Source organism: Mytilus edulis, chromosome 3 (assembly GCF_963676685.1).
Source record: "Mytilus edulis chromosome 3, xbMytEdul2.2, whole genome shotgun sequence".
Classification (NCBI taxonomy): Eukaryota; Metazoa; Mollusca; class Bivalvia; order Mytilida; family Mytilidae; genus Mytilus; species Mytilus edulis.
This window is the reverse complement of record NC_092346.1, coordinates 45706185-45720730: the sequence shown is the minus strand read 5'-3', so window position 1 is coordinate 45720730 and position 14546 is coordinate 45706185. Positions and strand designations below refer to the sequence as shown.

At 32.2% G+C, this 14546-nt stretch overlaps 1 protein-coding gene across 7 annotated transcripts in view; it reads left to right on the top strand.

The window, feature by feature from the left end:
- The window catches only part of LOC139514304 (ATP-binding cassette sub-family C member 4-like), a 109894-nt gene that overhangs the window by 41116 nt on the left and 54232 nt on the right, over positions 1-14546 (top strand). Inside the window, exon 8 of one of the 7 annotated variants that reach the window (XM_071303356.1) lies at positions 8708-8957. The exons of 5 other annotated variants lie outside the window; for them this stretch is intronic. In XM_071303356.1, coding sequence (XP_071159457.1) covers positions 8708-8957 — 250 coding nt within the window. Of the gene's footprint in view, positions 1-7516; positions 7767-8707; positions 8958-14546 lie in introns of all 7 variants that reach the window. One more of the 7 variants, XM_071303353.1, reaches the window with a different exon arrangement.

Below are 14546 nucleotides of genomic sequence, written 5' to 3'. Positions count from 1 at the left end.
ATGGAATTTTATTTTTACAAAATTTACTTCTGGATACTTTCTTATGATCATAAACAAGCTTCTGTCCAAGTTTGGTAGAAATTCAGTATAGTTTAAGAAAGTTATTAAAATTTCAAAAACTTTAACCACAGAGTGAATATTTGTGGACGCCGCCGACGACGACGACACCGACGACGACGGAATGTAGGATCGCTTAGTCTCGCTTTTTCGACTAAAGTCGAAGGCTCGACAAAAATGGGGTGCAATGAATCACTTGTAAGGAAAGTTAGAATAAATACAGGAAAAATGGTGTTTCACTGGATTGAAATATGAATATGGACTATTTAATCGTTTTTAAGAAAAGTTGGAATATATACAGGGAAAATGAGTTGTAATGTACACTGTTTTCATGATGTTTTTAAATCCTCATTTTTACCGGGGCCTATTTGGATGGTGTGGGTTGGAAATTCATAGAAAGATTGCATACATGTTTGAAGATATGCACCTATTATAGAATTGTTTTGAAACTGATCCCCTTTGTCAGTTACTCCGTCTTTTCTTGGGCAATATTTACAAATATTGTTACAATTTTTTGTTTTAATCTTTGGAACTTCACTAATAAATAGTTTGAAAACCATTTAATTATGGAGTAGTTGAAAGATTTTCTTATCTCCATATATGGATATGTTCATTATAAACCATTCCCCATTGTCTTATAAATGTTCTGCCCAACCTGGACATTTGAGCCTTTGATCTAAAACACATGGATTTGACTACTCTTAGATCATGTATTTTGACATACTTAACTTTGAGAAGTGAATTATAAAAGCACTGGATATCATATCCTTGTGAATGGCCTGCAGTTGAGCCAAAACCATTCAAGAAAGAATAATGGCTGGTGACACAACAGACGACAATTTATTTTCATGATGATTTAGATGTAAACTTAAAATCTAGGTAGATGAAGATAGACATATTTTTTCGTTTTTGATATAAACCAAATGCCACTCCGTCAATCACAATTCTTGTTGTATAAAGGTATAAATCACAAGGCTCGACATTAACGTTTGTCCGATTGTCCGGGACAAGTGGACACAGGTGTCGGGCAAGTAGATTCACCATACTACTTGTCCGATGGGACAAGTGAAAAATCAAGGTCAGATAAAAATAGATTAAATTCAAGACTTATACATTACCAAAAATATGAATGATTGTTTTATTGATCATACTAAATGAAATAATTATTCATTGATTGAACCAGAGACATATAAAACTTGTATAATATGTCTCTGATTTGGAGTATTTGAACATGCTGGCAGCCATTAACCAGGGGGATATAAGTAAGGGGAAAGAAACCAATGTTAATGTATCTTCTTAGTATAAGCTTCCTTGAATTAGGAGCACCTCCATATGTAGTTTTACCTAAACTTTTAAATATTAAATTAAAGTATGTTTCATTTGATTTTGCTTTTATGCATAACAATACATTAAAAGAGGTTTTATTTGATAAGATCTATGATATAAAAATTTAAGATGAAAAAATCAAAAAAAAAATCTAAAAAGGCAGATTTTTTAGTGAAATGTGTATGTACTTCATGATAATATATCAATGTATATACAAATCAAAATAAATTGTAAAAGCTTGTTTTGACATCATCAATAAATTAAGAAGGTTTACTCATATACATGTTCAAGGTGCCCAGGTGTATATGCATCCTTGGTTTAACCCATACCACTACTAAAGAATGAATAGGTCTATAGGGGAACGTAGTGGTTTGGGAAGAAATGATGATTTAATGATTGACAAATGATAGTGACATAGAGTCAGAGAACACAGTCTTGCAAAACAACTTTCATTCTGAAATAATGAAATGTATTTTGATGTGGTATTCATATAACATTACAAAATGCTCTTTTTATTAGGTACAATCAAAGCCCAAGTGTTATTATTGCATAAATCATCAATATGTTAGATTTACAATTATGAATTCGGACAAGTGAGTTAAGAGTTCGGACAAGTTGATTTTCTTGCCAAAAAAAAATGCTTAAAAAATGTTAATGTAGAGGCCTGAATCGTTCAATGATGTCCGACGTGGAGCGATTTTGCTTTTCACAATTATTTTCTAATCCGTTAATTCAGTGACCAATTCAGATTCTCAGTCACTGTCAAAAGACAATTCTGTAGTTAAATCGATATCGTCATTTTCAATTATCTGTACACATGACTTCTCAGACTAAACTCGTCACCTGCTGATCAATAGTTTGCCACAAGATAAGAGCGAAACAACAGCAGGGGTCCAGTTTATTCTTGGACTTTATAGTTGACAAATAGATAAAGGAGGATGAGCATCTGAATTATATATATACATAGGGCCTCTAATTAGTTTGTTATAGCAACTCACAAGTTCATTAAAACTCAAATATCCTCGGGGATACGCTGTCATCCTGTGTTTCTTTAATCTAATCATGCAAATAATTAAAAATACTTTTTGGTTTTGATTGCTATCAATCGATTTTGACAGGTAATTTTTAGACACATATCAACTAACGAGCCTTCAAAAAGCCTTCGGAATCCGGTGTTGACAGGATTCGTTTTTTTTCCAGGTTAGATTAACGTTAATTGATAGGGAAATTTTGTAGGACTTTGAAAATTGTTTGGTTTAAACTGAAATTTGGTTTTATCAGGGTTCGGTTTACCCAGGTTTCACTGTATATTAATTTTATTGTCAATAAGTTTGTTTTGTGTGCAGCTTCTACTTTTGTCAAATTATAGCTATGCTTTGGATTTCAGAAGCTTATAGTAGCTTTTAGCTTTGTATGAGAGCTTAGTTTTCCATGTTGTCTTTGGCTGAACATATATGTATGTGCATGTGCCAATAAAGTTCATTATATGAACAGCTAGCTGAATTTCTACAATTACATTGGATAAACATGATAAATGGGCTTTCACAACACATTTGAAAAAACTGTTCAGGGTTCAACCTCTGTGGTCATATCAGGCTCACTCAGCAAAGCATTTTATTTTTTATATACTTTATTAAATTTATTCCAATCTATTAGATTGAGCTAGTTGTGCCTCTGTAGGCATGTATGAGCTGACTTGGTAAAGAGGGTAGCTTTGGTAAATAAAGGGAAAGGCCATAGTTTATTGATAAAGGTGATATTATTTTATAATATTTTCAGGATGGAAATTAAACAGTTGCTACAAAGATCTTACATAGGTGCTTTGTTTGATGGATTTTTCTTTGCTTGTACAAAAGTCATCATACTTTTAACAATTTTGACCTATGCATTGATTGGAGGTGCTATGACAGCCAAAAGGGTTTACCTTACTGTAGCTTTACACCAAACTATCCGTCTTTCTATGACACTTTTTGTTCCACTAGCCTTCCGGTTTTCTTTTGAAGTACTGGTTACATTGAGAAGATTAGAGGTTTGTAGGTTTTGATTTGATTTTCATTTAACTAAAATTTAACTGTAATTCTATCAAGTGAACCAACACCTGAAGTTGTGATTGTGTGGTAGGGTATAAAGAGTGGATACCACTAGGTATTCACAGTTGTCTTAAGAGAAATAAGAATATGGTCCAATTTTCAAAGGTGCATTCTTGTGAAAAAGTACTGTTAACAGGCTATTATTTGAACTCGGAATTATTTTTAATTATGGAATTTGCATACTTTCTGATGCTTGAAATTTTTGATAAATTCCATGTTTATTCTGTACTTGAATGTTCTGTGCTGCACAGACACTTTCTATTTCAAACAAGATAGTTCATTTTCAATAGGATGTACTGTGATTGCGCACAACACTATTTATACAAAATGCATTGTATAGAAAGTATTATGAACTGCTCAAAACATCAAATAATAGCCTGTTTGTTATTCTTTATTTCGAAGATACTGTAAGTTTAGAACTTATTGTGATGTTTGAAGAATGAACACAAATTCAAAATGTTATTGTAATTTTGGGAAATTCTGCAATAAGATATATGTATCAGATACTCACCCCTACTCATTATTTGCATTAAAACCTCAGGATAAATTGGTATTTGATAGTATTACTAATGCGAAAAATACATTACTTTAAGTCTTCATGTGGTTGCCTTGGGTCTAAAAGGCAGAATAAAAGCAGGATTAAATAATGACTGATTCCTATTTTATTATGTCTTAAGATACAGGACAGACACACAGACAGAGGGACAAAATTTGGTGCAATATAGTTTGCCCTGAAGTTGTGGTAACATCAACTTGAAACTTACTATACATGCTCTTTATGATGTAAATGTCTTAGAATACTTGACAAATTAGAGTTTTTATCCAGATTTTAGTGTTCACTCCCCAAATATGAAAATATGAAAGGGGCAAGGTGTCTTATGGAAATATAACTTCCTTTCATTTAGAATTAGTAATTTAAATGTTGATCATCTAATCTATAGTTTAATAAATATTAATTCCCAAATTCTAAGATGTGTAGGTTGGGTAGTAAGCTGATAAGACGAGGGATTTGCCAACTCAATTCCTGTTCTTGATTTGAAATATGATTATGGATTGATTCATGATTTAATAATGAAAATTGGGAATATATACAGTAATATGAGGTGTAAAAAATGTACACAGATTTTATGATTTATTTTTTTTAATCAGGTTCTTTATTGTCATGGTTGAATGATATGAGTTGGGAATTTGGGTAAACATGGGTAGATGATATTTGTAATCAACACCTTGAAAAGTTTTTCACCATGATTTTTGTAACTTCAACCAACAATCAGTCAATCAAAGAAAGATTGCATACTTGTTGAAGATATGCACATGCTATTCATTGCTATCATGATATCTTTTTTTCCCATTTTTCAGACTCAGTTACTTAGTCATTTCTTGGGCTAAATTTTCAAATATTGTACAAAATTTGTTTTATTTATTGGAACTTCACTAAAAGTTTGAAAACAATTCAGATTGTGCACCTTTTATTATGGAGTTGTTGAAAGATTTTCTTGTCTCCATACATGAATATGTTCAATATAAACCATTCTCCATTGTTTTATAAACGTTCTGTTCAACCTGGCCATTTGAGTCTGATCTATTACACATGTCTTTGACTACTCTTAGATCTTGTATTTTGACTTAGACTTATTATTATTGAGAAGTAAATTATCACATTTACTGTACATAGATCATGTAAATGAAGAAGTTAAATGGCATAAAGGTTTATGTTATGTAGACCTATGCATTGATTTGATTGGTTGACAATAGCAGTTGTAACTTTCCAAAATAAGTAATTAATATAAGTAATATTAGCCATGCATCTATCAAACTACCAAACCTAAATAAATTGTTCTTAGTACAAATCAATAATTGACAAATTTTCTGGCCAGGACAGGACTTGCAACAAATAATTAAATCAAACTTGTATAGATTACAGTCGAGCCAAAAAAATCAAGAAAGAATAAAGGGTATAATTTAATTTTATTGTTGATTTGTTTGTTTTGTGTGCAGCTTCTACTTTTGTCAATCATAGCTATGCTTTGGATTTCAGAAACTTATTGTAGCTTTTGGCTTTGTTTGTTTGTTTCTAATGTTGTCTTGGGTAGAGCATACATTCATGTACCCTTAAAGTTCATTGCATGTACGGCTAGCTGAACTTCTACAAGTAAAAATGAAAAATGGAGTTTCTTTGATCTTTTTATACCCTGGCTTTTATAGATGGGTGTATACTCCATGTATATGAATTGTTTCAATTTATTTCTAAAAGTTGCTCAACACTGGGACTAACATTCTAATATCATTATATTATGTACCAGGTTAACTTTGTTAAATTTGTATATAGTTTTAATGAGAAACACTGTATATATGTGTAAATTACTTGTTTATTTATTTGCCTTCTTTCGTAAAGTCTACGCACACAAAGTGCTTTTTTGGTTAAAAAAATTTACCATGCCCTTTTTATACAATTCGTATTGGTATATTGGTATATTGGACGGTACCATATCAATCCTAATTCAGACAGTATCAAGCTTTAATATTATGTCCAAACTTGCACCAACTGTTCAGGGTTCAACCACTGCGATCGTATCAGGCTGCGCTCAGCGAAGCATTTTATTCAGTTCTAGATAAAACACTATAAGGGTGATATCATCCTTGAGGGATTTTTCTTTACTTGTGCAAAAGTCATCATACTTTTTACTTTGATTACCTATGCATTGGTTGGAGGTGCAATGACAGCAAAAAAAGTTTTCCTTACAGTAGTTTTGATCCAAACCATACGTCTTCCTATGACACTTTTCGTTCCACTAGCCTTCCGATTTTCTTTGGAAGCACTGGTTACATTCAGAAGATTGAAGGTTTGTCAGTTTTTTGGTTTGACTTTCATTAAACTTATAAATAAACTGTACGGTCATAAAAGAAACGTGTCATTTTGGTGGAGACCTTATGTGACGAAGGGGCATATTGTTTTTACCCTAATGCTAAAGGAATGGTTCAAATGAACAGCTCCAATTAAAGAATCTAACTGATCAGTTGTTGTCAAGTTTTGTTTCACACATAATTGATTTACAATGAAGTAATATTTACAGTGTCAGATTGTCAAAACAATGTTGAAATCCAGATGTAAATTTGAGGAATTGACAAAATTAGTTTGTTGAGGTTTTTCAAAGGTGTATGTTTGTATACATGTGTAAAAGTTATGAGTGAAGTTTTTGAATATGTGAAAGGGACATGGTGTCTTTTGGACATATTTTTTTTGTGTGTTTTTGTTTTTTGTCTTTTTTTAAAAGCAAAAACTAATAGTAATTTTAAGGTTGATCATCCAAACTAGAGTTCATTCTAAAATCCTAAGATGAGTAGGCCTAGGTTAGGTGTATGTTTTCAAAACAATCATTTGTTGTTTATGTAGTGATATTAAGATTAAACACAATATTGACTGTTGTACCCCTATTTTTGACATTTTTACTCTTTGAGTATGTTTGTTTTGTTCATGCATCGTTGACAATGTAATGGAATTTGATGCGACTGTCATACAAGTGAGAGGTTTAGCTAGCTATAAAACCAGGTTCAATCCACCATTTTCTACATTAGAAAATGCCTGTACCAAGTCAGGAATATGACAGTTGTTATCCATTCGTTTGATGTGCTTGGACTTTTGATTTTGCCTTTTGATTTTTGATTTTCCTTTTTGAATTTTCCTCGGAGTTCAGTATTTTTGTGTTTTTACTTTTTTCAAATGTTTTTCAACCTTAGGTTGTTTTCTTCAGGCACTCAAGCTTCCCTCACCAATACAAGCATATTGCCATGAAATAGCACTATAGTACTAAAGTGAGAAAACTGGCATTAAATCATCAATCAAATGCTCTGCACTTCTAACATTGTATATTGGTACCATATCAATCCTAATTCAGAAAGTAACAAGCTTTAATATTATGTCCAAACTTGCACCAACTGTTCAGGGTTCAACCACTGCGATCGTATCATGCTGCGCTCAGCGAAGCATTTTATTCAGTTCTAGATAAAACACTATAAGGGTGATATCATTTTAATATTTTCAGGACAGAAGTCAAACAGTTGCTACAAAGATCTTACATAGAGGCTTTATTTGAGGGATTTTTCTTTACTTGTGCAAAAGTCATCATACTTTTTACTTTGATTACCTATGCATTGGTTGGAGGTGCAATGACAGCAAAAAAAGTTTTCCTTACAGTAGTTTTGATCCAAACCATACGTCTTCCTATGACACTTTTCGTTCCACTAGCCTTCCGATTTTCTTTGGAAGCACTGGTTACATTCAGAAGATTGAAGGTTTGTCAGTTTTTTGGTTTGACTTTCATTAAACTTATAAATAAACTGTACGGTCATAAAAGAAACGTGTCATTTTGGTGGAGACCTTATGTGACGAAGGGGTGGGGGCATATTGTTTTTACCCTAATGCTAAACGAATGGTTCAAATGACCAGCTCCAATTAAAGAATCTATCTGATCAGTCGTTGTCAAGTTTTGTTTCACACATAATTGATTTACAATGAAGTAATATTTACAGTGTCAGATTGTCAAAACAATGTTGAAATCCAGATGTAAATTTGAGGAATTGACAAAATTAGTTTGTTGAGGTTTTTCAAAGGTGTATGTTTGTATACATGTGTAAAAGTTATGAGTGAAGTTTTTGAATATGTGAAAGGGACATGGTGTCTTTTGGACATATTTTTTTTGTGTGTTTTTGTTTTTTGTCTTTTTTTAAAAGCAAAAACTAATAGTAATTTTAAGGTTGATCATCCAAACTAGAGTTCATTCTAAAATCCTAAGATGAGTAGGCCTAGGTTAGGTGTTTGTTTTCAAAACAATCATTTTCAAATGTTTTTCAACCTTAGGTTGTTTTCTTCAGGCACTCAAGCTTCCCTCACCAATACAAGCATATTGCCATGAAATAGCACTATAGTACTAAAGTGAGAAAACTGGCATTAAATCATCAATCAAATGCTCTGCACTTCTAACATTGTATATTGGTGTTACTGGAAATTATATCAATGTATGCTTAGGTTCAATAAGTGTATACCCAATTAATAAAATTATTACTAACACCATTATATCAATTATCATCAGATATCAGATTATTGAAAATGGTTCACACTCTTGTATACAGAGTGCTTCAAATCCATACACTGTCCTTGGTTAGATATAGAAATTGCACACATCTGATTTCTTAGCTTTATGTCTTCAAATTTTAATTTTAATTTTAATCAACAGGTCAGAAATAGCTATTGTGAGGAAGGCCAAAAGTTTCTATGGATGTACAGCTCTATTTCAAATCTTTGGCCATTTCTTCTGTTTAGCAGCCATCATTTATGCATTTGTGTTCTCTGGAAATACTTTCCGAGCAGAGATTTTATATGTCAGCTTCAATGCCTTGCATGTGATTCGTAAAACTTTTTTCACTTTTGTCCTGAGAAGTTTCCAGACATCAGGAGAATTGTTTGCTTCAATGGATAGATTAATGGTAAGGTCAGAAATGGTGAATAAGTTTCTGTAAAAGTATAAATCAATTTTCAAAATTTGGTTCTAGATTTCAAATTGAATGAGACAAACTAAACCTTTGAGTGTTTGAACTCACGAAGGGATACCCTCCAACTTTCAGCATATTGTAATATTAATGTAAGACAATTTGATTATCTCCCCTTCAACATTTTAGACCAGAATACACTTTCCATAAGCTTCATAGGTTGACCAATATCTAGTCATTTAGATTTAGGAATAGAGAACAGTAACAATTTGATTATTTCCCCTTTTACCTTCAGGACTGGAATTATATTTATTTATGCAAATCTTTGAGTAGTGTTCACTATCTATGTAAAGTTTCATCAACATCAGCCTAGTAGTCAAGGATATGTTTTGCTATCAGGGCATGCAGGCAGATGAACAAAATTGAAAGAAACAAACCAACTTCATTTGTGAATAATACCAAGACTGAAGTTTGTTAGAGTTACTGTCGTTTTGGGTCTATACTGTGCCATTAAAAATACAATTGAACCTATGGTTCTTTCTGAATGAATCAAATTATTTAGATTACACAAAATGATAATATATATGTACATATTTTGGGGCCCTTTGTAGCTTGCTGTTCCGTGTGAGCCAAGGCTCCGTGGTTGAAGAATGTAACTTTGACCTATAGTGGTATACTTTTACAAATTTTGACTAGGATGGAAAGTTGTCTCATTCACACTCATACTACATCGACATATCGATGTAGCAAAATTATATAGCAGCTGGTGATTTTACACAGCACATGCTTCTAAGAAACAATATGAACATCAGTGTACATGTGTGTTCTTCTACAAAATATTACAATTATCTATATTACTAACAAAAGATTTTTTATTTGAGAAAATGATTTTCTGATTTCTGCTTGCATTTTGTTATGCTTTTGGGAATAGTCTATGAGAGTCAGACAACTAAAACACATGTGTCTGAGTATATGGTGTGAACAAGGTTGTTGAATTGGACATCAGATTATCATACTGAAATGCATGACCTTACAGTAAATTGTTGATGGTATGGGATGGTATTTCTGGGGTGTAATCTGTAGATTCTAAATCCTTGACATGTATGATATGTTAGATATAGCAACACTTGTTCATTCTGTTAAAGAGTTGATGTTTGGTCATTGCATATAGTGAAAATATGATTCTGTATAAAACTGTATATACAGACACATAACATGTACACATATGATTTTATTGCTTTTATATACATGATAAATTCAATAGGTTGTGGATATAAATCACTGCTTTTTGGTGGGTATAATGTTTATTGCATATGAAATGTTTTGTTTTATATCCCATCCCTACTTCTTTTTTTGAACTGAATAGCACTTTAGAAATAGATTCACACTAATAGATACAATAGTTCCCTAAATGAGCCCATCATGTTTGAATAAAATTGACCCTGTTTGGATTATATTTGAATACATCGTAATGGATTATCTCATTTGCATATTTTCAGGGAGGAGATGAAAAAAGTGATGACGATGTCTTACATAGGTGGTTCATTTGAAGGATTTTTTTTTACTTCTGCCAAACTAGTTGTATTTTTAATACTTCTTTCATATGTTATGGTTGGAGGTACTATAACAGTCAAAAAAGTTTATCTCATGGTAACATTAGTCCAGATCATCATGTTTTCCACGACGCTTTTCATCCCTTTTGCCTTCCGATTCGGGTTTGAAATACTAGTAACATTGAGAAGATACCAGGTTTGTGTCCAATTTTTTGTTTCATTTTGATTTCGTAATTCTTTTTTAGATTTGACTATTTTATTGTGTTTTTATATCTTTTAAATCAACCCATTCCCTATTCTAATAACATACATCAAAATGCTTACAATTTCTATGCTCCCTGTTAAATTTCAAACCATGTTGTGATGCAGTTGAATTAGAAGTTGGCGTATGGGTATGGTTGAAGACTATACTTTGATCTTTAGATGTCTTTTTTATATGATGTTTGGTTGTGGCTATATAATATATAATACATATCTTCTTACAGGGTAAATTGAATTTAAAATGGTAAGATAAATCCAAATGCTCAAAACCAAAAACAGGTGGGAAAATATGTCTCGATCAAAATCATGTGCACTTTTGATGTAAGGGCAATATTGGATGTATGGTTTACTGTTGTTGGGATGGAGATTTTTAAAAACATTCAACAAATATTATAGATCAGTACTGTTAGTGTGTCATGACCAGGGGCGATTCCAGCCATTTTAAAAAGGGGGGTTCCCAACCCAGGAGAAGGGGTTCCAACTATATGTCCCCATTCAAATACATTGATCGTCCAAAAAAAGGAGGGGTTCCAACCCCCGGAACCCTCCCCCTGGATCTGCCACTGGTGATGACAGAATCAAACTCTCAGCCCATGTTACAATGAATGCCATCAGGACATTGTCTTTTAGCTGTAAGTAATATCTTTTACATACTTTTGTTGTCTGTAAGACGACACATGCTGATTGTGATGTCACTTGATCAAAGGTCATTGCTTCCATCAGGAGTTGATAGTGTGAAATATTTCGTTCCTGAAAATCCTTTGAATCATATGTCAAATTTATAAATGTTTGAGTGTTGATTGTTGAAGCTGTAACTAGGTGAGCAACACACAGACTCTTTTGAGCCTAAGCTTATTACTGGAAAAGTTTTTCATTCTTGCATATTCTTTTTGGCTGGAATAAAATAAATAATTTTAAAGATCCAAACATTATAAGGATCATAAATTCTACACTCTAAAATTTATTTATATGAAAATAAATTATGGTTGTAGGTTTGATATTAATGGATTCTTTGAAACTTTAAATAACAATCAAATGGTAACTGAAAGTTTGGGGCACATTGTTGTACCCCTGTTCCTCTGTCTATCCTTCCCATTATTCCTTTTTTTCTATTTTACAGACAATTACTTATGAAATGGTATATGGATTGCTCTGAAATTATACCACAAGTTTCCATACCACAAGTTTCCATACCACAGAGGGATTAATATTTGCTCTTTTGGGAGATAGTTTAACTTTGTTATTTTTGCGAGTAACAGTATACTAGCATAAGAGATGCATAGCATATCCGTATAACTCCTCCTACAGTGAACCATAGACCTGTGTGCTCCCATGCGTAACTTTATGTATTTTAAAAGACACAATTATATCTCATAGAAAGTACCACAGTTACTTCAGAGTCGAAATCAGGGGCATCACTTTGTCTAGTTTTTCTTTGTTTTTGTGTTGAACACAAGTGCTGGTCTTATTTGAATTCGATTTGCATATCTTTACAATATCTTTTGAGTCATAAATCCTTTCTTTGCACTGATTGTCAAAATGTGTTGAGATACTACTGGTAAACATTTTTTTTAGATTATTTATTTGAAAACGTTTCGTTCATTAATCATTGTTAATAGATAGGCTTAGTGTGCACTAGGTGCTGGTCAATTTTTTTTTATATAAGTTGTTTTTTAAGTTGTACAAAATTTGCACTTATTTAATTTTCCTCTCCCACTTTCCTTTGCTAGAAAGAGCACATATCTTTTACTTGAACAGTATCAATATTAGATGGTTTTAATCAATATTTTGCTAGTTGAGAAATATATTTTATTTTAACAGGTCTGAACTTGCTAAAGTTAGGAAGACCAAACGATTGTATGGCTGTACAGCTTTGCTCACACTCATTGGCCATTCTTTATGCTTGATACCAATTATTTATGCCTTTGTGTTCTCAGGAAACAGTTTTAGAGCTGAGGTTATATATGTCAGCATAAATGCTTTAAATGCAATTCGTAGAACTTTTTTCACTTACGTGCTGAGAGGCTTTCAAACATCTGGAGAACTACTCGCTTCTGTTGAAAGAATAGTGGTAAGGTGGAATTGTACATCATTTAAAACAAAAATTACAGTGAGATAAATGTTTTTGAGTATTAGAATGAAATTCAAAACAGTGTGGCTGTGGCCATTGATTGACACATCAAATTCATCAATTGACTGGGACAATTTACGTGAACGTTTGTCTGTAACAACCACTGTTCACGACGTACCTACGATAGACATTTAAACTGTGGGGTCACAAAAGGTTTCTTAACGCCTTTAATTATAAAAAGAATCGAAAAGTAATCAGAATAACCTTTATGTTTTGATTTATATAATTGATATAAATCAAAATATCGTGTTATTTCTGATTAATTTTTCGAATTACTTTATTAAGGTGTTGAGAACCTTTGGTGACCCCATAGTTTAAGTGTCTTTAAAAAGTATATAGTGAGCAGTGGTCGTGACATACAAACGTTCACCTAAATTGTCCCAGTCAATGGATGAATTTAATTTGTCAATCAATGGCCACAGCCACACTGTTTAGAATTTCATTCTATTTACAAACAAGGATCAAAATTTGGTGTAACTAAATTGTATGCAGATTTTCCAGAAATCTCAATAATAAATCTCACATTTTTGTCCATTCTTCAAAATCTAGTAACATGAGTAAATGATTGCAATATTTATGAATACAGTATCTAAAAATGACCAGTTTTGTACAAACTTTATATTCTTTTGCTCAGTTTTTTAGTTTCATTAACTTTATTGATAATTCCTTTGGCCTTGGTTCTTTCTGTCTTTCTTTTACCTGTTATTGATTGTCCCCCCCCCCCCCCTTGGTATCTTCTTACTTTTCTTATAAACACATTAGGAAAATGATAAAAGAGATTTCTCATAGCTTCTGTGAAAAAGGCGGATGTTTTATTTTGCACATCTGTACATATATTTCTTTCAAATATTGAGAAGAATTTTAAAATGATAATGGAATCTGAAATGTAGCCAGCAAATGGACCTTCTTTGATAGATTAGAAACAAATGCAGGTTGTGTTCATAGAAACCAAGATTGCATGCTTTCACTGTTTCGACAGACTGTCTGTAGAATTCTGATTTAAAAAAAAAAATTGAAGTATTATTGAACGATCAAAAGATTATTTTTGAGTCTTTGACTTTTAAAAAAGAATGTGTATTTTGTTGGTGAATAAGTGTATAGTGCTAATGATAGTGTTAATGATCAGAATTGTTGTCTCCTTTCCAATTCCAATTTTCTTTCAAATCATTTTTCACTGAATGTGTAAAATTGGCAACCATCCTTGTTTATTTTGATTTAAAGGGAAAGGTAGTTTGCTTTGTATGTGCTTACAGGCTGCTTGTTTTTTTTCCCAATAAACCTTCTGTGTGACAGTACTGATGTATATTGTAATGCTAGTTAATATTGTAAAAGGTTTATTGACACAGTGTCAGCTAATTTCTATTGGCTATTTCTAATGTGTGGCAGCTTGGTCCATTAATGAATTTAGCAGACTATCTGGTATTGCTTCAACAAAAACTAACATAATTTGCTTCTAAGTAGTGTAACATTTTGGAGGTAACATACTAAACTTCTGATCAGAGATAGAATTATTATTTAAAATGTAAATGTGTATGCCTTAATCAGTTTGAGACACACAAAGCCTATCTTGCAAAGGTACAATTATTTTTGACAGGAATGAACTTGCAGTTGTTAGAAAGACAAAAAACTGTTATGGAATAG